The sequence below is a fragment of the Nelumbo nucifera genome, chromosome 3 (assembly GCF_055504915.1).
Source record: "Nelumbo nucifera cultivar China Antique chromosome 3, China Antique-T2T, whole genome shotgun sequence".
NCBI classification, from domain to species: domain Eukaryota; kingdom Viridiplantae; phylum Streptophyta; class Magnoliopsida; order Proteales; family Nelumbonaceae; genus Nelumbo; species Nelumbo nucifera.
Window position 1 is genome coordinate 6,357,636 of NC_142651.1, and position 27,384 is coordinate 6,385,019.

The 27,384-nt window shown below is 42.7% G+C and overlaps 1 protein-coding gene across 2 annotated transcripts; it reads right to left on the minus strand.

Annotated features, from left to right (window-relative positions):
- Positions 1-176: 176 nt before the first annotated feature.
- Positions 177-27,084, minus strand: LOC104593014 (T-complex protein 1 subunit epsilon-like). 2 transcript variants are annotated; one of them, XM_010252629.2, is made up of 10 exons: positions 26,944-27,084; positions 26,603-26,813; positions 8,696-9,014; positions 7,613-7,961; positions 7,162-7,294; positions 6,997-7,049; positions 3,380-3,482; positions 1,114-1,280; positions 912-1,025; positions 177-800 (listed from the first exon to the last, which is right to left on the minus strand). In XM_010252629.2, exons 2-10 carry the CDS (start codon positions 26,799-26,801, stop codon positions 630-632), a joined length of 1,608 nt encoding a protein of 535 aa, XP_010250931.1. In that variant the 5' UTR covers positions 26,802-26,813; positions 26,944-27,084; the 3' UTR covers positions 177-629. The 2 variants fall into 2 exon arrangements, with proteins under 2 accessions (XP_010250931.1, XP_088756755.1); XM_088900629.1 differs by having other exon boundaries at positions 26,954-27,035.
- Positions 27,085-27,384: the final 300 nt, after the last annotated feature.

A 27,384-nucleotide genomic window follows, 5' to 3' on the forward strand; every position in this document is an offset into this window, starting at 1 on the left:
GAACCAAACAGAGCCTTATTTCCAACCGAAACACCCCATTTGGGAATTGTTACCATGGAGTCAGGGAGGGGAGGGAAGAGTGATCACCTCAAACTCAGATTCCACACGAAAGAAAGTTCTCGCTCAGTCGAGGGCATTGCGAATAGTGATTCTTTTAAGCAGTGGGCAAAGGAACAGAAAATAAAAAAACAACCTACACGTAAAAGACTCGAACCAGTTTAGTACACCATAAATAATACCTCACGGATGGCACATCCACTCTCTGCACTTGGATGAATCACACATTGGCCCGGACATTGTTGAGTTGCAGAAACAAAAAGTTAACAAAAGTTTCAGAAGCACCAACCTAGGCGGCGGGAAAAAAAAAGAACCAACCACTCGTACACTGTCAAGAAATCACTGAATATGCCCCAAATGACAAGGCTACAGATCAATGGTTTGATTAGCACATTGCAGCAGCCACACCTAGAAAACCATACACTGCAGCTTACTTTCTTTGAGCAATAAACCATTCCTCTTTTCCCCTTTCCTAAAATCCAAGAGGCAATATCCAACCAGCATAAAGCCCACAAATCTTTCAAGGCAAAGTAAAACTTCAGAATCGATGACTGAGGCCTGTACCTCATCAATCAGTATTCAGAAGGGGAGATAACATCATCAATCTTCAGAATCATCTTCACGACTTGAGTAGCCAGTAAGATTTGCTGTTGCTTTCCAATGAGTGTCTCAAAGACATTTTGTTCACGCATATCATTTGTTCCAACATCATTGCAATCTATTCCACAGCATGGGTTGTTCTCCTGCAGAGAACATTAAGTTTTGAGGTTGAAAGTCATCCAAATATACCACATTGGTGCAGTATAGAGTATCAAAATGTTATACACTGAATTATGAGCATTTTAATTGCTTACCTTGATTTGTTGAGCTTTGACTGCTGACAAAGTTTCAATAGGTTGGAGGCCACTGTTTTCAGCTAGTGCCATAGGGACAGAATCCAAAGCATCTGCAAACGCCCTGATAGCATACTGCAGAAATAAAGAAAAAAAAAAGGACAAGTCACCTAAAGATGTGTCACTGAGAAAAAAAGAGAAGCAAATAGGAACCCATCACTACCTGCTCAACTCCAGGATATCTATCAGCAGCTGACTCTACGGCAACTGAGCAAGAAATCTCAGCAGAACCACCACCATATACAATAGAGTTATTGCAGATCAGATTCCTAGCAACACAAAGGGCATCATGGAGGCTTCTTTTTGTCTCTTCTATCATCATTTTATTACCTAAACATCAGCAGACAGCAGATTCATTATTTGCAGGTCCAATCTTTTCTATATTGGAATAAAATGAAGCCCTATGGCTTTTATAAAGGCCATTTCCTATTGAGAAAAGGAATAAAAAATGTGATCTGTTGAGGCTCGAGTCCCATGCATGTGAAGGTCGAAGCACCTAGCCTCATGCCTTGTCCTTTAATATACATACAACTAATACTCAAGCTCAGCAAACCACACCAAGAATATCCACATATCTGTCTGGTTAGCAGCATCACAAGTTTATCATCTACCAGGCTATCTGGAAACTGTCTATCCTATGAACTAAAAGAAACCCAAACAAACTCACAAAGATCTTTATTTAGTTGGTGGTTAGCAAGAGAATCAATCATAGATATAATCCCCCAGATACAAACATCTCATAATTTAATTATTGATTGTGAATATGGATTAAGTGCAAATGTTGGGACATTGAAACACCCAGTAGCAGTTCAACTCCTCTTTCTTAATTGGTAACAGAACAAATTTATTGGCATCTGAAAAAATAATTAATAGCACAAACAGAACATGTACTTTGCACTGCCCAAGATTTCAATCCCAACCATTCATCCCCATCAATTCAGTATTTATAATCCTAGAACCCCACTTTCTAGTTTAATGGTCATCCAAAACAGATGACTTCTACTAACACACTGCACAGCCAAAGCATGTGCAAACCTGTTTGTAGTTCTTTGAACCCATGTAAAGGATGCATCAGGTTCCCTAGTTAGGGTTCCCACTTTTTTCCCTTTTTTGAAAAGGTAAAATATGGTATTGCTGTAGAAATTTGACAACACAGAGTTCTGCTGTTAATTCTACCAAAAAAGGGGTTTTTCCATGTGCACACAAAGACAAAACTCTATTATAAGCTATATTTCTGAACTCCTTGGGTGCTGACAAGTGCCAACCAAGAGCAAAGCTTTCCTTTCAATGGAGATCAAAGTCCCTAGACTGTCATTTTTAAACCAATCAATTAAAGCACGAGATTCCCTTTCAATTATGAAGCCCCTACAGTTTTCCTTACCATACATATATATATATATATATGAAGTCTCTATAGTTATGGCTTTCCTCAATCTAAGTCTTTGGCATACAGCCAGCAAATTCTAACTTTTGAGTCGCCCCTGTCAAGAATTCCTCTTAGTCCTTGGGAATGTGAGGTTCCCATCTACACTCCATGACTCCATCATATCCCTTCTTTAAATATAGTGGTGGCTTTTACATCCTAGTTGGTAATATGGAGGTGGTTATAGACTTGCAGTAAGCTTCATGAAGACATCTATTGAGAAAACAAATGCCCTCCCTAAGGAATTTCACATCTTTTAAACTTGTCCCTTACTAAGGCTGCCTTCTCTCCTGATGTAATCTAGCTAATTCTTCAGATTACCCAAATTTTCAATTTAATCAAGTATGTTTTCCTTTCCATTTATTGTCTATGCACAATAAACAAAAGGAACTCAATTTCCATATATGTGTCTGGTGTGCACAAAGCAGATGACCATATTCATACTTGAGTTTGTACAGGTATAATACATCCTAGAGCTAATTCATTGTTATCATTTGGTCTTGAGTTCTAATGCCCTCACTCTCACTTGTTTTGTTACTAAATTTGCATTACATGTATTCTGCTTTAGTTCTACTTATCTTAAGATCCTTTAGATCCTAGGACATCTTTCCACAATTCCAGCTTCTTTTTCCTTTTCTCATCTATTTAGCCCAGATAATCTCATCAACAAGCATAAGTTGCGGAGCCTTCGCTTGCAAATGCTAAGCTAATTCATGGTTAATGTAAACAATATGAGCTAAGGGCAGACCCACACCCCATATAGACCAATTGTAATTGGAAATTTAGTGCCATCTTATCAAAATGTTTTAATAGTTAATACTAATCATTTCACCACCATTCTAAAAGGACTAAACAAGAACTTGTAAGAATTCCAAAAAGATAATGTCATACACTCGGACTGCAAGAAATATGATTTACCAAAAGCAAATAAGAGATCATGATTTTGCCTTTTAAAATGTTCTCTATGTAAAAGGAACAAGAAATATGAAAACAAGTATAAACCTACCACCACGAATAAATATGGTTACAGCCCTTGAATTTGCACATTGCTCAATATAAAGCATCCGATCTTTTGTTGTACCAAATGATTTTTCTCTGACCAAACCAGCCTGCATGGAGAAGAAAGAAGTGGATAAGATTAACTTTACAGGTTTTGACAGCATGACATAAACACAGGTTCCCAAGACAATGTTAGTTCTCTAATGGAAAATAAAGATGAAAATCCACACATAATAAGATGAGTTGAATAGGGGGTGTCTTAGACAAGTTTAACCCATCAAATGGCCATGGTTGCAATGGTTGTTAATTGATACAACTTATCTGCACGGGGCTGCTACAGTGTCCAGCACTCAGTCCCAACCAATTCTTGATGATGTACCAAGTAATTAACTAGGGCATAGGCCTAACCTTATTGAAAGTTAACCTTGGGAAAAGTTGTGTTGTGGGGGTGAATTTGGAGGAGGGAGAGATCAGGGAGAGTGCTGAAGTATTGGGGTGTGAAGTCTCGGGTTGGCCTTTGAACTACTTAGGGTTGCCTTTAGGGGATAATCCCATGAGAGAGAGCTTTTGAAACCCGGTGGTGGAAAGGTTCGAAAAAAGACTGGTGTCATGGAAAAAGAACTACCTCTCTCTTGGTGGGAGAATTACTCTTATTAAGGCCACGCTTGCTAATTTACCTATCTTTTTCCTGTCGGTGTTTAAAATCCCAGTGAAGGTTGCTAATAGATTGGAGAAGTTAATGAGAGATTTCCTATGGGAACCGGGAGAGGAAAAGAGGGATCATAGAGTGAGCTGGGAGATAGTTTGTAGGAGTAAGACATGTGGTGGCTTGGGGCTTGGGAATATTAGGAGAAGGAATATGACTCTGTTGGGAAAGTGGTTGTGGAGATTCCCCTTGGAGAAGGAGAAGCTTTGGGCTAGAATAGTGGCAAGTATTCATGGGCTGGAGCATAATGGATGGGACGCTGGAATCAGAGCTAGGACCACAAGCAATTCTCCTTGGAAAGCCATTCATGACCTACTACCAGTTTTCTCCCCTAATATCAGGTATGATTTGAATTCCGGTAACTCCATAAAATTTTGGGAACAAACCTGGGTGGGGAGTGCCCCTCTAAAGGATCAGATTCCTTCTTTGTTTGCTCTTTCTGATTTGAAAAATGAGCCAATCTCGTCTTTTACCACCCCGTCCTCTTCCATTTCTGGGATTGGGTGGAACTTGGGTCTAAGAAAGGATTTGAGGGACTCAGACTTTGACATTATTTTGAGTCTTATTGCAATTCTTGATAACGTTGTCTTAGACCCCACTAGGGTGGACTCTAGAATTTGGACACCTTCTCCCAATGGCATTTTTTACTTGTGCTTCTTTCTTCAAAGTCTTAAGTCAGTCCACCAGTCCTACCTTCCCTCCTTTTCCTGTTGATGAGGTTTGGTGCAGAGCAATACCTCCTAGGGTTGGTAGTTTTTGTTGGGAAGCCTATCTGGAAAGAATCAACACTGGTGATTTACTCCAAAAGAAGAGACCCAATAATTGTTTGTCACCTCAGTGGTGTGTTCTTTGTAAAGCGGATGGGGAGACTGGTTTTCACCTACTGGTGTCTTGCCATTTTGCGAGGTCAATTTGGGAATGGGCTTTGTCCCTATTTGGTTGTTGTTAGAACCCCCCATCAGCTTGCAAGGCCTTTTTTCCCCTTCTTTTTTTAGGTGGTGGATAAAAAGGGGAAGGACAATGTGGAGAGGACTAAGGGCTACAATATGTTGGACACTTTGGGAAGAAAGAAACTCCAGGATATTCTTAGAAGCTCAGAGAGGAGCAACAGATCTAAGGGCTATCATTCATATTAGGGCAGTATAGTGGCTGAAATCTTTGGAGCTTTTCACAGATTACACTGTGGATGACATGTTGAGGAAGTGGGGTGAAATTGCAAGTTGCACACAAACTAAGTCAGTAATGAGTGTGGCTTGGACCCCTCCACCTAGTGGATTCGTGAAACTAAACTTTGATGGGTGTAGCAGGGGAAATCCGAGACAATCGGGGATTGGGGGTGTTTTTAGGGATGAAAATGGGGTCATTTCTGCCATGTTCTCAGGCCCAATTGAAATGGGTGACTCCCTTAGAGCTGAGATCTTTGCAGTTATGGAAGGAGTCCAAAAAGCTAAGGAGTTGAACATCAGGAAACTCTTAATTGAAGGGGATTCAGAGGTGGTGATAGGGTGGCTGCTTAAAGATCACAATGGCTTATGAAAGTACAATAATGAGATGAGGAAATTCAAGTGGCTGGCGCGGGAGATGGAAGTTAAGATACGTTGGGTTAAAAGATCGGCTAATTCCCTAGCTGACGGTTTAGCTAAACAAGGGGCAGAAAGGGATTCACTTTTTTGGGCCAAGCTGTAACTTTAGTGTGTTTTCTTTCTTTTCTCTTTCTTTTTTCCTTTTCTTGAGGTTCTTTGTTGCTCTTGGAAGATAAGCGTGTTTGTCTTCCTTTTGTAAATCTTCTATTGATGAATTAATGAAAGTGTTATTGATCAAAAAAAAAATGATGTAGGAAACAAGATGATCCCATGATTATATGGAAGTAGAAGTCCCCAAAGACGCAGAACAGATGCCATGGGGAAATGTTGTCCAACACAGACAGTCAATGTAAAAGAATCAATTTAAAACGAAATCAAGATTTGCCAGTCTGCCGCACAATAGATGAATAATTGCTTTTAGCCTTTTCTGGGACAGAGACAAAGCCTGACTCACACAAGAGCAAAAGTTCTATTGGGCATTTAGCATGAAAGGAATGCTAGAATCTTTGAGAGTGAGGCACAAAATGTTGGCAAATCTTCCTTGGGTGGAACTAGAGATGGGCAAACAAATTTTGATGGCTGCTGCCTAGAGAAACAGGACCATATTGATGGGGTTTTAGAGATCATCTTGGAAACATCCTACTTAGCTTCTCAGTCCCTGCCGATGAAGGGTATCTCTAAATCCAAACTTGTAGCTCTTTCCCAAGGCAAGGCTTGAAACTAGCTTTTATCTCTGGGGTTGAATGACTTGATGATGGAAGGAAAATGTCAAATAGTGACTGGTTGGCACTCCCTAAGGTCAGATGGCCCTTCTTTTTATCAGTAATAGATCAAATGGCTCTTTGACTGTCAGATCTATGATTAGAGAAATAAAAGTTCTATCAGAAAACCCAACCTGCTAATCCAGGTGGTCTCCAAGAACAGCAACCAGCCAAGTAAATGCCTGTCTAGGCAGGGGATCTCAAGACATTATCTGGTGAGTCCAGACCTGGGGCCTGGGGGCATGTCAGCCCAGAGATGAAGCTTCTATTACCTCCATCCCACAAAATGTGGAACAGTAGGGTCTTCATACACCATGTTAATAAAACATATGAATATTTCTGTTGATCAAAAAAAGGAAAAATTAAAGCTTTTTTCTAGGACATGGATTTCCATCCACAGATCATAAATACTATATAACTTTATGTGATATAGACTTTTCACTATATATATGCCTTCTACAAAGTAGAAGTCCTGCACTCCTGACATGAAAGTTCTTCATTATTGTACCTTTTTTCTTTTAATGAATAATGTCAATCATATTCATCTAAGGCCAATCATTTAATATGTATGTACCTTCCCCAGCTTTTCTGGTGTCAACTCTTGAAACCTTGGTACAATTCTTCCACCTACATGAACAGCCAAACAATCAGCAAACACCCAGTGCAAAAAGTAGGCCAGCATGTGCTAGCTCCAATAATAGTCTAATACCAGAGAAGCAAGCGCTAACTTTATGCAAACCTGTAGCTATTGCAATAAGCTCTAATTCTACACCACCAACCCATCGTACAGCAGGCAAGTTCCGATGCATCAATAAATGATTTGCTTCATCATCAAACCCCCACTGGCATATAACCAGGGTAGCACCAACATCCTGCAAGAAATCAAATTAAAAAGTAAGGCACCAGTAAAAGGTCAAGTAAAAAAATGGTAATTTAACATTAAAATCAAGTGACCTGAGACTTTATATAAGCATTCATAATTACTAGCTCATCAGAAAAGAAGTTGGGCATCATGCCATCATTAAAGCAAAAGAAATAAATAAAATAAAATAAAAACATGAAGACCAATAGCAAGCAAAGCAGAATATATGAAAGGGCAACAAGTCATACATTCTGGCTTTCTAGTTGAAGCCATGAAAGGTTTCATCTTGAAACAATGAAATTTCATAAGTTCCAAATTAGATCTCTACCTTGCATTTTTGAACCATGTCATCAAAGTATTTCTGCTCTTGTTGACGTAAAGTCTGGAACTTCTCCACTGTGTCAATGTCAACCTTATGCTTAGTCTTGGGCTTGGGTGGCTCAAATGGGCAAGTCAAAATTGCTATTTTTGCATTTTCAATTTGCTTGGGCATCTGTGGATGGCTCATATCCTTGTCAACAACAATACCGTAAACTAGCTCAGTATCTTCCAACTTCCCCCCTACTTTTCCCTCTACTTTAATCAAATCTAAGTTAACATCCTTCCTCTCTAAATCTGCAACAGCCAGAACTGCTTTAACAGCAATCTCAGCTAAAGGACGCTTACATCGATTTACACTGCAAGATGAGGTTGAATCATTCAACTCAGTTAAATAAAATATTAATAGTCTAACATTCTCAACTTATTAAATAATACCAGAATTAAGATATGTATTCTGCTAATAGTTAGCACTGGCAGAATGTTAATAATAAAAATCACAGTTAAATTTCCCAACTTCATTGTTCTTGTACCTTATATCTATTCACCTAAAAAGGGGATCTATTCATCATTGATCTATGCATTGCAGGTTGCAATTGTTAATATGTTCAAGCAATTGCATCAATTCTTACATTGTGCACTGTGCACCCACCATAGCAGGTACTCCAATTCTTTTTTATATAAATTTTGTGACCCTTGGATAAGAAGTGAAAAAGGATAAGTATCTAATGAAGTCTCGATAAAAGGATAAGTCTCAATGACCAATAAAAAATCCAGCAAGTCTTCAATTTAAATGATATATTATATGCAGATGGTATAGAAATCTTCATGTTATTTCTGTACCATCTGCATTCAACAAAATAACTTTTCAAAGGATATGGTGCTCCTTCTATTCCCAAGAATGTATCTATAGCCATACAAGCATTTAATGTGATATTTCAAGAAAATAAACAATGCAAATGATACCTTAAACTAAAGAAAAAAACTCCATTAGACTCAACACACACAATAAGTAAGCAAATTTACTACACATGATGGTTCTGCAACAAGGAACAAAGCAGATACCAGAGAGAATAAGATTCGAGATACTTGCATCTTCGAGGATAAAGTAGTCATGCAAGTCTGAACCAGGGGTTCTATGTTGGTAGTGCCAAATTCAAACTTCTGAGAAATATGCTCTAAATGTTCAACAGCTACCCTTGAAGCCATCTCATAGCCCTCTGCAATCCGGATAGGATGAATACCACACTCTAATAGTTTCTCAGCCTGCTCTAAAAGTGCACCAGCAATTACAACAACTCCAGTTGTTCCATCCCCAATTTCATAGTCCTGACTCCTGGATAGTTCAACCATCAGCTTTGCTATTTGATTGTCAACATCCATTTGCTCCAAGATTGTTGCACCATCATTTGCTATGACAAGTGAAGCAAATTAACATATAAAGATCAGAAAAAATTCTTAAAGAAACATTCTAACAAAACGCTGGCTTATAAATAATCTCAAGTTTCAACTGCTACAGTTCATATAATAAGCCAACAGGGTGGTAACAAAGCAACCACCAAATGAACTAACAGATTATAAGCAAACAAACACATAATAAATTTTTTAAACAACCTAAAATGATTTCTCTCTCATTCCACCCAATTCTTAATAGCCCCAATTTAAAAGCTGCCTGCTTCATGACCCAATGATAGTGGCTAGATTACAGGATAACTGTCATAAATAACATTGACAGTAATAGCTTCTGCAGAGGATATTGTTATGCATGTTTGGAACTGATTCAGATGTACAGAGACAAACTAATTCCAATGAATTAGATTGCATGAAGCATGATTCTGTTCAAGATGACCTTATTGTGCACTAGATAAGACAAACAGGATAATTGTTTGGTGGGACCTCCTGAATTCATGTAGCTGACACCAAAGGGTTCCCACCAAAGTTCATGATGGCAGTGTGGAGTAGAGTCTTGAAAGTCAAATCTAAAGTTTCCGTCTTTGAGAGATACAGATTCAAAGGGAGAACTACTTTGAAGATTAGAGAATTGCAAAGGGACGTGGTTTTCCTAGTGGGTAGGGAGGCAATTGAGTCATTTTTTCAGATGGTCGAAGGGGCTTTACATGCAGGGAGGAAAATACAAATGGGAGACTTTTTATTTTGTACAGGTTTTTTAACAAAATGAAACAACAAGTGAAATTTTCTTTTTTTTATCAATAACTCTGAAATTTTTCATTAATTAAGATGCTTTAGGATACAACAAGTTGCAAAGATATCAGCATAGAAGCTGACCCAGGACAGAATTACAAATGTGCCCAAAACATATCTGTCCTTTGAACCCCTTGCTTTGCTAAGCTATCAGCCAAACTGTTGGCCGATCTCCTAACCCAACCCACCTGAATTGACATATTCCTTGACATCCATTTGAACCTTCGGAAATCATTCTTCAGCTGCCAGGTCACTCCCTCCCCTTTCTGCAACCATTTTATCACAGTTTTTGAGTCTCCCTCGATGATCAGTCTATTAATCCCCAACTCTTTGGCCTTCTCAACCCCATATACTGCAGCTAGAAGCTCTGCCCTAGCCACATCACCCTCCTCCACAGGACCGGACAACAGAGCAATAATGGAACCATTTTCATTTCTAATGCCCCCCCAATACCTGAGGGGCCTGGGTTACCCACACAACTCCCATCAAAGTTCAGCTTCTTCCAACCCTCTGTTGGAGGGGACCAGGTCTCACACACTTGTCGCCTCATAGACGATGAAGCAGCAATAAGTTCCCAAACCCTGAATAAGTCTTCAACTTTAAAATTTGAAAACAGCTTTAAGCTTTTTACCAACGTGCCACCCTCAATGTTATTGTTTCAACCAAAGCTTCCTTGCATTTTTCTTTACATTCAAATATTCTATCATTTCTTTCCTCCCAAATGGTCCAAAGTATTGCTGCTCTAGTGCACTTCCAAAGAATCCTTCCCCTCCTCGTCTTACCGCTAAAACCATTAGGGTTGAATAAACATTTCACCCTGTCAGGAGAGGACCACCTGCACCCAAAAAGGGAAGTAACATGATAAAAAAAGGTGGAAAACAGTCTCACCACTCAACTTACAAAGGACACACCAATTAGGGGACAAGCACCAATTTGGTTTTTTCCTTTGAAGTACATCAAAGGTATTAATACAACCATGAAAGACTTCCCAACAAAAAGCACTGATTTTAGGGGGAATAGGAGGGCACCAAATTTCTTTGATTGGAAACTGAAGAGAAGACTGTGTGGCAACCATCGAATGTAGAAAGTATTTACAAGAAAAAGATCCATCAGAATAAGGACCCTAAATTCTAGAATCTGACCCAGCCTCCCCCAAGAAAACTGAATTCAGCAATCATAACAACTCGGATACTGCAAGCAGTTCAGACTCTCTAAGATTCCCATTAAATCCAAGGTTCCAATTCAATCCTGGAAGGTGAGAATGATGGTTTAGGAAATCGGAAATAGGCTTACCCTTGAAACTAGACAGATCACAAAGAGAAAGAAATTTCTCCCCTAGAGGAGTATCCCCAATCCACAAATCCTCCCAGAATCTGATTTTACTACCAGAAGACAAATCATACCTGATAAAATTAAGGAACGTAGGGAGCACATCATGGATGGCCTTCCAGGGAGCAGCCAAGATAGCCCTATGGAGACATCTAGCATCCCATCCGTTGCTCGACATGCCATGAATGCATTGGGACCCAAACGCTCCCTCCTTACCCAACTAAGGGAGTGGAGCAGACCACCACCCATCAGCAGTTCACAAGGAGACAGAAAGGACACGCGACAGAGCCCCATGGTTAGTTACACTCAGAACCTTCCAGAGTTGGTTACTCTGCAACCAGAGGATATTCTCTCCATGATATCTTCCAGAGTTAGTTACTCTGCAACCAGAGGATATTCCCTCCATGATTACACTTGTAGGCCAGCTATATAAGGCCATAATCATATAACAAAAGGGTGTGAATAAATATCTCTTTATTTCTCTCTCTGAATCCTTTCTTCTTCCTACCTCCCCTCTTCTTCTCTCCCATCATCTTCTGTTTCAGGAGGCTGAGCCACCCTCGAAGGGGCTTCCAAGGTGAGCGGAACTCATCAATTTGGTATCAAAACCAGGCTATCAAGATCACAGGCTTCACGATGCCGCAGACACATTCCTCTACCATGGATGATAGGGTCGACCAGCTTGAGGTTGGATTTCACCAGGTGCTGAACGAACTCAGGGAACTCAAAATGGTTGTCTCCAGCTTCGCCTCTCAGCTACAATCCGGCGAGGCTAGTCACCCAGTAGGGGCGGAAGCCTCTGCTTCCAGCAGCCAAAGAACAGGGTGTTACCCCACCGAAAAAGTCACTAAGATCAACTTTCCCAATTATTCCAGTGGAGATCCCATTCCTTGGATCTTCAGAGCAGAAAGATTTTTCGAATACCACGAAACACCAGCACACCAGCGTGTCTCCATCGCTTCCATTCACCTAGAAGGAGACGTGATTCTATGGCTCCAGTGGTATCGTCAAAATCATCCTCAGGTAACTTGGGCAGAGTTCACTGAAGCTCTGTGCATCCGTTTTGGGCCGACGGTGTTCGTGGACTACGACGAACTCATCGCTCGGTTGAAGCAGACTGGGACGGTAGCAGAATACCAGCTCGAGTTCGAGAGAATGGCCACCAGGGTTCATGGCTGGCCGGAGAAGGCCTTAGTGGGATGTTTTGTGGGAGGCCTCAGAGAGGACATCCGCCTGGAGGTGAGGGCTCTCCGTCCGGCGATAGTCATGGCTGCGGTGGGATTGGCTCGCCTGCAAGAAGAGAAAATCGCCAACCTAGGTAGAGCCAGCAAGCTGTCCTATCCAAATGTGAGGACTACCCCACGGGTCGATCATCAGCCCATGAAACAGGCTGGGGATCATCAAAAGCCCATTTTGCCCAGGCCCACTATGCCCTTCAAACGCCTCTCATGGGCCGAGTGAAAGAATGGTAGGATCCATCTAATGGACGCCATAAAGGTTGCGGAATGGGTGGGGCGAATTTCAAAAATTTCCTACCTTCTCCCAACTGGGAATCATATTCCCTGAATTTAGAATACAATATTCAAGGATCTACTTGAACCCTAATCAAACCAGATCTGTACCAAAGATAAATGGGAGGATTATACCTGATCCGGAGAAGCAGTATCTCCCAAAGTTGGTGTTCACGCCCAAAGAATGCTCCAAGATCTGTCCCTGCTGAAGATGACACAGCTGTGGATGGAACAGAACCAGCAGGGTGCGTCCTACACACTGGATCCTTCACAAGAACCCCCTGGATGTACTAAACACTGAATTCTTTCAGTCTTTCTTGCAAGACTGATGTCAAGAACTGGTTTCTTGACTTTCTTTTCTGCAAAGATCAAATCTTGCAACAATGCAGATGGCGGCGGCAGGAGGAGATTTCCAGAAACGAAAAGGCTGAACTGTTTTCTTTTCTGGAGAGAATGAGATCTAATCTCAATTCGCAGGAACCTTTCTTGCTTACCAAAACCTCTTGGATCGAAAACTTATTTCTCTCTCTTGGTTCATTCGAAAATCTCCTCTCTTTTCTTCTTGATTAAGAAATCTCCTAATTAGGAGTTATCCCAATCCAAATTAGTATTTGGATAGGGGATAATCTTAATCCCTTTCCCAGATAGAGTTAGCTTACTCCTGATCTTATCAGGAGGTTACCAGATTCAAATCTGATTTGAATTTGGTCTCTAAGAGTGGATAAGGCTAAGAGCCCAATCCTTTTTGCTAACTTCAATCTCAAATTCGCCCCATTGATGGGTGATCATATCAACCCACTTCGAAATGGGCTTTTGGCCCATTAAGTATTCAGTGTTTAATTAGTTTCCAATCTGCTGCCCAGTTGGGCTTCTTTGTATGGCGTGGGACCCAAGCATTGATCTACACACCAGCCACATGGGTTCGGCCCAGCCTTTAATACAAGGCCCAGCCGAATTCACTGAAAAACTCAATGAACCCCTTGAGTCCATCGTATGAACCCTATGGGCCCAACACTTACATTAAGTGGTCCCTGGGCCAAGCCATCTTATAAAAACCCAGGGACTGTGGGCAGGTGCAAGATTAGCCCATCAGGTATTATCCTAAATGGTCTTACACTTAACCTCTCAGCCCTTAATGATCAAGCACTGCCCGACAAGAGAGGACCTCTCCCTCGGCTGCAAGGAACAGTGCCGCACTCTCCTCTCACATGGATCCCGGGAATTAAAACCATTTGCAAACATTTTGAAACCGTACATATATATGTAAATATATTAATTTTGCAAAAACAAAATTCCAACGATTGAAATCAACTGCCGGCAGTTTGGTTTCCATCAGAGAGAGTGCATTCCCGATCATTACCCTTTGTCCGACAAAGTGGCTGATTCTGTCACTATGACCACCCACTCAGATGAATTCTCAAACTGCCCCAACATACCCAGGTTTTGATCCCCACTAAGGATCTCACTGATTGGCATATCAAAGGCAGGCTGATCCAGCACCTAGTGAAGTGTCATAATCGAGTCTAGGGGTCAGGTGTAACTTTCCAGTTTTGCCCATCTATCTCCAAGGTCCAGGGCAAGACTGGAAATCTGGTCCGGTTCAAGGATTCAAGTAATCCCATGCTGTATGTGCCTCGGGTCTTACCCTGATGGCTGAGACAGGCCATCCCAACACTTGGTGGCACACCAGTATCAGCCTTGGAAGGATAAATCTCCCCAGACTTATCCAACGGCTGTGAACATTTAAAACTAACATGAGTCTCTACAAATGTCCAGTTTTAGGGTTTTACACAGAATTAAACCAAACAACATGAATCAAACATGCACTTTATTTATTTCCACTAGATAACAAAAGTACATCAAAATGATTGAAGCTAAGGGCATACAAAACTGTCTAACACCGAGATGCAGGCCCGACGTGAGAAGGGCCTATGTTACAACTGTGATGACAAGTTTGGACCGGGCCATAAGTGTCGGGTCCAACGAGTGTTTCTCCTGCAGACAAAGGAAGAGCCGGAAGGGAAAGAACCAGAGCACTTAGAAGACTATGAACTGATATCAGACGAACCAGAACCTGTCGGAGCCGAGATCTCCTTACACGCTCTCATGGGCCTCAACCCTCTTCAGTCCATGCAAGTAGAAGGAAGATTGGTTGGCCGGACCGTGATGGTTTTGATTGACAGTGGCTCTACCCTAAATTTCATCACTTGTCGTTTGGCAAAGCAACTAGGTATGACTATACAACCCACTCCTCTCTTTTCGATCCATGTGGCTAATGGGAGTCAGATGTTATGTAATGGTGTATGTAAAAAGGAAAAGATCCTCATATAGGGCCATAATTTCGTGGTGGATCTCCACCCATTGGAATTCTCGGGGGCTGATATTAATTTGGGGATTCATTGGTTACGTGGCCTAGGTCCTGCACTTTGTGATTGGGCCAAAATGACAATGGATTTTCACCAAGATGGTCAGACTTGTCATTTACAAGGGGTGCGGCCCCCTAGTCCCCAAGGTGACACTTTAGCTTCCATGATACGGGCCTCCAAGGATGCTGGACAACCCTTATTTATGCACTTAGGCATTCGGCCCACAATCCCAATTCTGGACAATCAGGGCTGTGACCACCCCACGGAAGTCCAACACGAGGCCTTACGATCAATACTCGATCAGTTTGGTGACATATTCAAGGAGTCGAACCAATTACCTCCACCCCGGGCCCATGACCATCAGATACCCCTCTTACTAGATTCCAAACCAGCCAATGTGAGGCCATATAGATATCCTTACTTCCAGAAGCTGGAAATTGAGAAGGCAGTAAGAGAGCTAATGGACAAAGGGCATATACAGACCAGCACCAGCCCTTTTTCATCCCTGTACTCCTAGTGAAGAAGAAGGATGGTAGTTGGCGTTTTTGCGTAGATTACCGGGCCTTGAATCAGATTATAACGAAGGACAAGTTTCCGATACCCCTCATTGATGAACTGTTGGACGAGTTAGGAGAAGCACGAGTGTTCTCCAAATTAGACCTGTGGGTCGGGTATCATCAGATTTGGGTTCACCAGGCTGACATCCACAAGACGACCTTTAGAACCCACGATGGCCATTATGAGTTTCTGGTTATGCCTTTTGGACTCACCAATGCCCCCTCCACCTTTTAGGCCCTCATGAATGACATCTTCAAGCCATTCCTAAGGCAATTTATTCTGGTATTTTTCGATGACATTCTGGTATACAGCAGGGATTGGGACACCCATATGGAACATCTGAAACTCACCCTCACAACTCTAAGGAAGCACCAGTTACATGCCAAAATGACAAAATGTTCCTTTGGACAAGGACAAATTCAGTACTTAGGCCATGTGGTTGCAACAGGGCGGGTCATGGCAGACCCAAAAAAGATAGACGCCATCCAAAAGTGGCCCAAGCCCACTACTGTAAAGGCTCTAAGGGGTTTTCTTGGGCTTACCGGTTATTATAGGCGCTTCATTAAGGGGTATGGGCTTATGGCTGCCCCTCTAACGCGTCCATTAAAGAAGGATTCCTTCGGTTGGGCTGATGATGCCCAACGGGCTTTTGAAGACTTGAAGACAGTAGTTTCTAGCCCTCCAGTCCTCACTCTTTCGGACTTCTCTCAGCCCTTTGAAATAGAGTGTGATGCATCGGGTGTAGGGGTAGGGGCCGTCTTGATGCTGAAAGGGCAGCCCATTGCTTATTTCAGCAAGGCTCTCTCAGCAGCTCACCAAAATCAGTCCACTCATGTCAAGGAAATGATGGTTGTGGTAATGGCAGTACAGAAATGGCGTGCATACCTATTGGGACGCCAATTTATTATAAGGACAGACCAACGAAATTTGAAGTACATAGCAGAACAAAGGGTGCACACTCCGGAGCAGCAAAAATGGCTTAGTAAACTAATGGGCTTTGACTACCTCATAGAGTATAAGCTTGGGCCCGTAAACAGAGTAGCTGATGCCTTGTCACAGGTAGAAGAGTTAGCCCAACTAACCTGCTCTCAGCCCAGTTTTCCCTTGTTTGAAGCTATACGGCAAGAAGCCAGGTCTGATCCGCAGCTACAGGACATTAAGGATAAGTGGAGACGTGACCCTTCCCAGGTTGCGGGTTACCAAATTGTGGGGCTTGATCTTTTCTTTAGGGGCCAGTTTGTTGTTGCTCAAAATTCCGCCCACAAAACTGAACTGCTAAGGTTGTTTCATGACTCCGTGTTGGGGGGACATTCAGGGGTGCTACGGACCCTAAAGAGGCTCAGCAGCCACTATCATTGGGTAGGAATGCACAAGGATGTGTTGCACTATGTATCCGAATGCCAAACCTGCCAACAACAGAAATACTCTTCACAGTCTCCCGCTGGCCTTCTACAACCTCTCAAGATTCCAGAGCAAGTGTGGGAAGACCTCTCCATGGACTTCATTACGGGTCTTCCCCGTTCTGCAGGAAAGGAGGTTATCATGGTAGTGGTTGACCGTCTCACCAAGTACAGCCATTTCTCTGCATTGCCTCACCCTTACACCGCAGTAATGGTGGCTGACATATTCATACGGGACGTCACAAAACTGCATGGAACCCCAAGATCCATTGTCTCGGACCGTGACCCTGCCTTCCTGAGTTCATTCTAGAAGGATTACTTTCGATTGCAAGGAACCCAACTGCACCCATCCACAAGTTATCACCCGCAGACTGATGGGCAGACTGAAGTTCTTAATCGATGCTTACACCGCAGTAATGGTGGCTGACATCTTCATACGGGACGTCACAAAACTGCATGGAACCCCAAGATCCATTGTCTCGGACCGTGACCCTGCCTTCCTGAGTTCATTCTAGAAGGATTACTTTCGATTGCAAGGAACCCAACTGCACCCATCCACAAGTTATCACCCGCAGACTGATGGACAGACTGAAGTTCTTAATCGATGCTTAGAACCCTACCTTAGATGCTTCATAGGGGAGAAGCCTAGACAGTGGGCCCACTGGCTTCCGTGGGCAGAATACTGGTACAACTTGACTTATCAGTCGGCTGCAAGAATAAAACCTTTCAAGGCTCTATATGGCAGAGATCCCCCTCCCATATTACCTTATGAATATGGGTCATCCAAGGTGGCAGAAGTAGAGACCCACCTACTGGCGAGAGACGAGATCCTTAGACTACTTAAGACCAACTTGACAAAAGCCCAACAACGAATGAAGGCCCGTTATGACTCTCACCACCGCCCATTAGAGTTTCAGGTGGGTGATCTTGTCTACCTTAAGCTCCAACCTTACCGCCAGCTCTCAATGGTAAGACGGGCTTGGCACAAGCTAGCTCCCAGGTATTATGGGCCTTATAAGGTGTTGGAGAGAGTGGACCTTGTTGCTTACAGGTTGGACCTCCCTACAACCTCAAAGCTTCATCCGGTGTTTCACATCTCACTTCTCAAGAAGGTTGTGGGAAATCATACGTCTATCTCATCCAACTTACCCCAATTCACTGAAGAAGGGGACATTGACACGAAGCCTATCAGAATTGTGGATTTCCGTTGGGTTCGGCGAGGTGGACAGGTTGTGCCAGAAGCCAAGGTAGAATGGGTTGGGCTGCCTCCAGAGGACGCCACTTGGGAACCTTATCTAAGGCTGAACGAGAGATTTCCAAACCTAGACCTTGAGGTCAAGGTCAATACTAAGGAGGGAGGAATTGTTGGGACCAAAACACTCCCTCCTTACCCAACTAAGGGAGTGGAGCAGACCACCACCCATCAGCAATTCACAAGGAGATAGAAAGGACACGCGACAAAGCCCCATAGTTACACTCAAAACCTTCCAGAGTTGGTTACTCTGCAACCAGAGGATATTCTCTCCATGATATCTTCCAGAGTTAGTTACTCTGCAACCAGAGGATATTCCCTCCATGATTACACCTGTAGGCCAGCTATATAAGGCCATAATCATATAACAAAAGGGTGTGAATAAATATCTCTTTATTTCTCTCTATGAATCCTTTCTTCTTCCTACTTCCCTCCTCTTCTCTCCCATCATCTTCTGTTTCAGGAGGCTGAGCCACCCATCAGCAATTCACAAGGAGATAGAAAGGACACGCGACAAAGCCCCATAGTTACACTCAAAACCTTCCAGAGTTGGTTACTCTGCAACCAGAGGATATTCTCTCCATGATATCTTCCAGAGTTAGTTACTCTGCAACCAGAGGATATTCCCTCCATGATTACACCTGTAGGCCAGCTATATAAGGCCATAATCATATAACAAAAGGGTGTGAATAAATATCTCTTTATTTCTCTCTATGAATCCTTTCTTCTTCCTACTTCCCTCCTCTTCTCTCCCATCATCTTCTGTTTCAGGAGGCTGAGCCACCCTCGAAGGGGCTTCCGAGGTGAGCGGAACTCATCAGAATGCTTGCAACCACTTTGTGCCATAATATTCATTTTCATTTGGAAACCTCCAGAGCCATTTGCTCAGCAAAGCCTGTGATGTGGACGCGCTTATTGGGAAGAAGTATCGCCGCCGGCAGCAGCAGTAATTGGGTGTTCTCAGTTCTCATCTTATCTAATTCCAGCTAGATACAGTTGTTCTATCTTATCTATTCAACATTCTTATCTTATCTGTTTTCAATAGTAGGATTAGTAGGGAGTCTTATCTATTCAGTGTTCTTATCTTATATGTTCAGTAGTAGATTAGTAGGGAGTCTTCCTAAAAGTAGGACTCTTATCTCTTGTAATCTCCTATTTAAGGAGCTAATAATATTCAATAAAGGCATCGAAAATTTCAGTCAAGAAAGAGCAAAGGAGAGTTGGTGATCTCTTGAACAAATCACCATTAAGGCGCCAAGATAGGTTCTTCAAGAAAAGGGAGGAACAAGGGAAAACAGGAGGTTTTCCCCGTGGACCGACCCGTGACGAGATCCTATTCTCGGGCCCTTAACAGCTTGGTATCAGAGCAAGGCGTTATGGGTGATCTAGAGCAGTTGACGTCCAGGGTCCACGAACTGGAGCACAGGCTCGTGGAGAACAGCACGGAGGTACGCGAAATCAAGGACGATGTCCGAGAGTTACGGCGCTTGATGGAGTTATTTTTCTCTAACAAGGAGAGGAACCCAAAAGGGGCTGCAACCACTAACGGCTGCCAACCAGACATGGCGGAGTCAACTGGCGAACAGCAGATCGTCACCCAGGGAGCAGCGGTCGTTCCCAAATACATCAAGTTGGAGTTCCCTTCTTACAACGGCGCCAGTGATCCCTTGGGGTGGCTGTACCGATGTGAGCAGTTCTTCCACAACCAACGGACAAAGGACAGAGACAAGGTAAGCCTAGCCGCATTCCACTTGACGGAGGAGGCGCAGCTTTGGTTTTATCGTTTGGAACAGGAGGAACCCGTGCTCAGATGGACCCAACTCAAATCCTACTGCCTTCTCCGGTTTGGGCCATGCAGTTGCAGGCACGGGTAGCGGGAAAACCAGTACGGATCCTCGTTTATTCAGGAAGCACACACAATTTTCTAAGTGAGCAAGCTGCCCTTCAGTTGAAACTGCCTATGGAAATCAGACCACGACTGCAGGTAGCCGTAGCAAACGGTGAAAGGGTTCACAGTCCGGGAATCTGTAAGGACGTCCAAATACAAGTCGAATCTGAATCCTTCTCTGTTGATTTGTTTGTGCTATCCTTGGATGGATTTGATGTAGTTTTGGAGGTAAAGTGGTCGATTACCCTAGGCCCAATCCTATGGGATTTCAGCGCCCTAACGATGACATTCCGCTTGAATGGGAAGCAAATAACCTGGCAGGGTAATAGGGTAAAGGCAAAAAAACCATAGGTTCATGCGCTCCAGGGCGAAGCAACGCACTAAGCAACTATGGAAAGGCTCCTCGCCGATTTTTCAGATGTGTTCCAAGAACCCAAGGGACTTCCTCCTTCCCGAGCTTGCGATCATCGGATTCCTCTGGTGACGGGTTCAGAACCAGTCGTCGTCCGGCCTTATCGCTACCCACATCTGCAGAAAGACAAGATAGAGAAGCAATGTGCTGAAATGATGAAACAGGGGATCATCCGCCTTAGCCGTTCTCCCTTCTCCTCGCCTGTCCTGTTGGTGGCAAAGCGGGATGGTACTTGGAGGCCTTGTGCTGACTACAGAGAGTTCAATAACCAGACTGTCAAGGATAAATTCCCTATTCCCATTGTGGACGAGTTGTTGGATGAACTTCATGGTGCCCAGTACTTCTCAAAATTAGACCTCAGGTCAGGATACCTTCAAGTCCAAATGGCTTCCGAAGACGTTGAGAAAACCGCCTTCTGAACTCATCATGGCCACTTTGAGTTTTTAGTTATGTCGTCTGGTCTCACAAACGCCCCATCCACATTCCAGTCCCTGATGAATGAGGTATTTCAGTTCCACCTTCACAAATTTGTTTTAGTGTTCTTTGACAACATTTTAGTCTACCAATAAATCTTGGATAGAACATGTGCATCATCTGCGGACTGTTTTTGAACTCTTGCGCCACCACAAGCTCTTCCTTAAACGATCCAAGTGCTCTTTTGGGGAGCGCCAGGTTCTTTACTTGGGTCACGTCATCAACGGGCAAGGAGTAACGGTGGACAGTTCCAAAATTCAGGCAATCAAGGAATGGCCCAAGCCCCAATCCGCCAAGGCTCTCCGCGGGTTCCTCGGGTTGACAGGATATTACCGCAAGTTCGAACAAAATTATGGCCTGTTGGCTGCTCCATTAACCAACCTGCTAAAGAAGAATGCCTTTCATTGGGACAACGCAGCCGATGCGGCTTTTGCAAGTTTAAGGGATGCCCTCTCCTCCACCCCAGTTCTGCAATTACCGAACTTTGATCTCGAGTTCACAGTCGAGTGCGATGCATCCGGAATAGGGATCGGAGCCGTATTACAGCAATAAGGGCACCCGACTGCCTTCTTCAGCCGTAAACTTGCCGACCGACATTTAAAATTACCCGCCTATGAACGCGAGTTGATTGGGTTAGCTAGAGCAGTCCAACACTGGAGACCGTACTTATGGGGAAGATCATTCGTCGTCAAAACTGATCATTATAGCCTTAAGTACTTGTTGGAGCAGCGACTTACCACTTCTCCTCAACAACATTGGGTTAGCAAGCTGCTTGGCTTTGATTTCCGGGTAGACTACAAGGCGGGATCCTTAAATCGCGCCGCGGATGCATTATCTAGACGTGACGAGGACACTATGCTCCTTTGTGGAATTTCCCATCCCCGAATCACCTTGTTAGACGACATCAGGAAGGCGATGCCACAATCACCAGAGTGGACGACCCTTGTTCAAAAAGTTCAGTCCGGAGCTGCCGACTCCAATTGGTCCCTTCATGACGAGTTGGTGTTGTATAAAGGTCAGGTACATCTCCCAGCAGATTCCTCTTTAATTCCTTCCATCATCTCCAGCATTCATAACTCCACCCATGAAGGCATTCAGAAGACACTGCACCGTGTCCAAGCCGATTTCCATTGGCAGGGTATGAAGGCTTCTATTAGGGACTTTATCCAAAATTGCTCCACGTGTCAACAGCAGAAATGGGAGAACCTGCACCCGGTGGGCCTTCTTCAACCCCTTTCGATTCCAGCACAGATATGGGCTGATATCTCCACGGATTTCATAGAGGGACTACCCAAGGTTGGCGGAAAATCAGTTCTTTACGTGGTGGTGGATCGCTTCTCTAAGTACGCCCATTTAATCCCTCTGTCACATCCATGCAATGCTACTTCAGTCGCCCACGTCTTCTTTACGCAAGTTTTCCGTCTACACGGGTTGCCGGAATCTATTGTCAGCAACAGGAACCCAGTTTTTACTAGTGCCTTCTGGAAGGAATTGTTCCGGTTACATGGCACCACCTTAGCTTTTTCCTCCGCTTATCATCCTCAGTCAGACGGACAAACGGAGGTGGTGAACCGTACGATCGAAATGTATCTCCATTGTTTTGTTGGAGATCAACCGCGACGGTGGGTTGATTGGCTTCCTTGGGCCGAGTACTGTTTATAACACTGCCTATCATTCTTCCCTGGGAATGACACCCTTTCGGGTCGTCTATGGCCGTGACCCTCCTCGTTTGTTATCCTATGAACCCGGTTCTACTCGTTTGGAGGAGATTGATCGTTCCCTACAAGAGCGCAATGCCCTTCTAGTTGAAGTTTCTCTTCGCTTACAGCAGGCACAACTACGCATGAAGCGTGCCTTTGACCAGCATCATCGGGAACTGTCATGTGAACCTGGACAGTTTGTTTGGTTGAAGCTCCAGCCCTATCGGCAATGCTCCTTGAGTCACAGGGCTGCTCCTAAATTTTATGGACCCTTCAAGGTTTTGCGACGGATTGGTACGGTTGCATACCAGCTAGAACTGCCAGAGCGCAGTAGGATCCATGATGTTTTCCACATTTCCTTGCTCAAGCCGTTTAAGGGTATTCCTCCTGATCGAGTTCCCCCCTTACCACCCTTGAAAGAGGGCAAACTCATTCCCCAACCTCCGGCTCTTGTTCGCTCCCGAATCAACCAGGGTGTTCTCGAAGTCCTGGTGGAATGGGCCAGCCTACCATCAGCCGAAGCCACTTGGATCCCCTTGACTGAGTTCCAAGACACATATCCTGGTTTCGAGCTTGAGGACAAGCTCTTAGTCTAGGAGGGGAGTAATGATGTGGACGCGTTTACTGGGAAGAAGTATCGCCGCCGGCAGCAGCAGTAATTGGGTGTTCTCAGTTCTCATCTTATCTAATTCCAGCTAGATACAGTTGTTCTATCTTATCTATTCAGCATTCTTATCTTATCTGTTTTCAGTAGTAGGATTAGTAGGGAGTCTTATCTATTCAGTGTTCTTATCTTATCTGTTCAGTAGTATAGATTAGTAGGGAGTCTTCCTAAAAGTAGGACTCTTATCTCTTGTAATCTCCTATTTAAGGAGCTGATAATATTCAATAAAGGCATCGAAAATTTCAGTCAAGAAAGAGAAAAGCAGAGTTGGTGATCTCTTGAACAAATCACCATTAAGGCGCCAAGATCGGTTCTTCAATAAAAGGGAGGAACAAGGGAAAACAGGAGGTTTTCCCCGTGGACCGACCCGTGACGAGATCCTATTCTCGGGCCCTTAACAGCTTGACTCTTCATTCTAACATTACCTATTCTCAAACCCCCTTCCTCTTTCAATTTCCTCACCTTTTCCCATCTAACCAAATGATCCTTCTTTTTTTCCCTGGCTCCCAGAGAAAATCCCTCATGATTTTTTTCAACTTTCCTCGCTATCCTTTGTGGCATCCTAAACACTAACATGTAGTACACTAGAGATTTGCTAAAGTGGATTTAATTAGGGTTATTCTCCCCCCCCCCAATGACATATAATTTCTTTTCCACGCCGCCAATCGTTTCTCTATCCTTTCTACCACCGAAGACCAAAAACTAGTAGATCTAGGGTTATCTCCAAGGGGTAAAACTCAAATATTTCATTGGCCACTCACCTTTCTCACAACCTAGGGAACTTGCCATAAATCTCACTTCATCCTCTTCAATGTTGACTCCAACCAGTAAACTCTTAGACCAATTCATCCTCAAATTAGACATCCTCTCAAAGAGATTCATAACCATCCTCAGATTTTCCACTCCCTCCCTACTTTCTCCATCACAAAAAATGAAAATGTCATCTGCAAACTGTAAATGAGTTACTAAAATGTAATCCCTCCCAACTGACCATCCCCTGAATAACTACACACCATTTGCTCTTGAAATCAATTTACTTAGTGCTTCAGCAATCAGGGTAAATAGAAAAGGAGAAAGGGGGTCACCCTGTCGAAGCCCACGGAATCCTTCAAAGAAATCATACATTGTCCCATTAACTATAATTGAAAAGTGACAAGTTTGCAAGCATCCCATGATCCTTAGGGTTTTGCAGGAGTTTTTGGAATATGGAGAAGAAATGACAAATATGGTTTTAGGAGCCGATGAGTGGAGGGGACTACAGAGAGAGAAGACTTGGGTGCAGATCAATTATTCGAAAATAATGTGATATTTGAGTTATAAAGGATCAATGCTAACAGGGTTGCTTCTTCGATGATGGAGAAAAATGCTAACACAATAAGAAGATTCAGAATAAAGAAAACCAGACAAATAGTGCAAGTTTCAAAAGTTTTTGCCAGATTAAAGGTAGGATTATTTGGGGTGGGGCCAATGAAGGGGGGGAAGAAGATAAAAAAGCCTCTCAGAAAAGAAGAGAGAATTTTGTTTTAGACACTAGATGGGTTGGGGAAATGGGTAAAGCTTGATGTTGCTTCTCATTGAAATTGGGATTTTGGGTTCAGGGTGTTTCATTGATATAAGGTTAGGGGCAGGGAGGGTTCGGTGGGATTGTTTATTTCTGTGTATTTTAGAAGGAGTTTCCTTGTGATCTTTGGCTTGGGCTCATTGTTTTGCTGTTGGAGTGGGGGCTTTCAGGTTGACTCTCGTGGTTACCACAGTTAGTTCATTTAAAGGGTTAGGTTGAAAGTCTTGGTCTTTCCTTTGTTGGGTGATTTATTATCAACCTGATGTATCTTCTTGAATCTGTTTACCCCAAGTCTCCATATAATACAAACACTCTTTCTGGCTCAGCATGCATCTTCCAATCTCCAACATGAAAATAAACAAAACACTTCTCACTTGGAAACAAATCAAACAAACATAAACCTGGGTCACTGAAAAACTGTAACCATGATGAGAGGAAATAAAAAATTGTGAGGTAAAACACAGTAAGAAAGTTTGTTGAGCAACAGTAATGAAAGTCTGACAGTGATATATTGCCCCATTTGAAGGAATAACATCAGAAGAGGATAAAACATCTGGTTCCAGCCCCCTAACCCTAAAAATATCTAAGCCCACTGGACCATTCAACATCGTTAGGGCTGCAAACAGATTGGATCAGATTCGGTAAATGGTGTATCTGATCTGATCCAATAAGAAATCCGATCAATCCAGTTTCAATAAGAATCCGTCAAATTTTCAAGATATGATATAATAATATGTTATAATATATAATATAGAATATAGAATACAAAATACAATATATATATATATATATATATATATATATATATTATAACTAACGGGTCAACTTTTTTGATCCAATCCGGTTTGTTGGAATCAATGGAGGTATCCGAATTCAGCTCTTATTGCATTGAATTTGGATTCGGAACGGATCTGATCGGAATTATTTGCAGCCCTAAACATCGTGTAGGGATAGAGATCTAGAAACAAATATCCCATTTAAGTCTCTCAAGATTTTATAAGTTGGCAGCCTCAACGTTTTATCTTTATCTCTAGTGCAGATAAAATCAACACTATGCAATAAAGAAACATATAATAATAAGTCATACAAGTAGTATAAATAAGAAATAAGTTTGCCAGTTTGTAGCTAGGAAACCGAGTTGAGGTAGGTAGATGAGAAAACCTCAAAAATGGATCAAGCATTCATCATCTCATGGAATTTGTAATGAAGACTTCCAAGGAGACGGCGAGACGCATGCACAAGGTGAAGAGTTAGCCCCTTAAAGTAGTTCTAAATAATTCTGTGAATGCATAAAAGCATAGCTCTAACACACATGTACAAATTATCATTGACCAAACCAGCACATTAACTGGCATAAGTCCCAGATCCAACTTTTCGATCTCATTTTCCACTAAAACTGTCCTCAACTTAGTATCTCGTTTTCTAATAGAAAATAACAGCAGAATAAATACACCTTAACCAATCCCATGACTATGAGCTCATCCTCTACAAATAATCCAAACTATATCTTCAACATATATGCCTCGACCAAATGATAGATAAAAAACCAAACCCAGAAGTGAGCGATGTGTGTGGTTCACTAACCGATCAGGACTAACGAAGCAGGAAACAACTGAAGGATAATGAGTGTCAGTTACTAAATCAGTTGCAAGAGATGGGCAAAGAAGAAGTGGTAGAACTCACTAATGGTGACTTCGCCGTCGGGGCTCTGAAGCATCTTGTCCATGCCCTTGGGGCCAAGTGATGTACGGAGGATGCGAGCAACCGCCTTTGCCGCGGAAATATTGGCCTTCTGAGCATCCAAACCTCTTAACCTGGTCTTCTGCTCCTGATCTTTTATTAGGATGAACGGCCGGCCGAATTCATCGAAGGCTAAAGCCATTTTCTCCTTCGACTACAACAAACCAGCAAATAAAAACATAAGCAAGAATAAGAGAGTGATCCCTTGAGAAATCAAATCGAAAGCGAAACGAATTGAGCAGAAATCAGAGAGAGAGAGAGAGAGAGAGAAAGTAGAGAGAGACTCTCTGCAACGTTTGGGAGAAATGCTGAAGAGTGACTGAACGGGCTGCGTTTGCGAGCCCTAACTGTTTGTAGATGCCACTTTAAGTAAGCCAGGGCCAAACCTAGATCTCCTGCTCAAACCTTTAGTTTCATGTTCTGATAACAGCTGAAATTGCTGAACTGAATTGGCTTATTATTTTGTCTTTTAATATACTAATCGGGACCCGTGTAATGCACGGGCTTTGTTAAGCTTTTGTTATGCAAGAAAAAATTAACAAAAAATCAGATCAAACCTATTTCAGGTCTAACCAGCTAAGAAATATATAAGATGATCCATAATAAAAGTTAATATAGTATAACAAACTAATCATCTATATCATTTCTTTAAAAATTGTGTAATTTATGTTTTTCAATATTTCTACTATTTTAAGATAAGTTTTTATAATTATTGGTAATTTATG

Bases quoted from the DNA above. Each gene is read 5' to 3' on its own strand.
- LOC104593014 (XM_010252629.2), bottom strand. From the start codon at position 26,801: ATGGCTTTAGCCTTCGATGAATTCGGCCGGCCGTTCATCCTAATAAAA. The intron at 7,295-7,612 runs GTAGAGATCTAA...GATTTCTTGCAG, and splicing joins ACATGGTTCAAAAATGCAAG to GATGTTGGTGCTACCCTGGT. The intron at 1,026-1,113 runs GTAGTGATGGGT...TTATTTCTGCAG, and splicing joins GATATCCTGGAGTTGAGCAG to TATGCTATCAGGGCGTTTGC.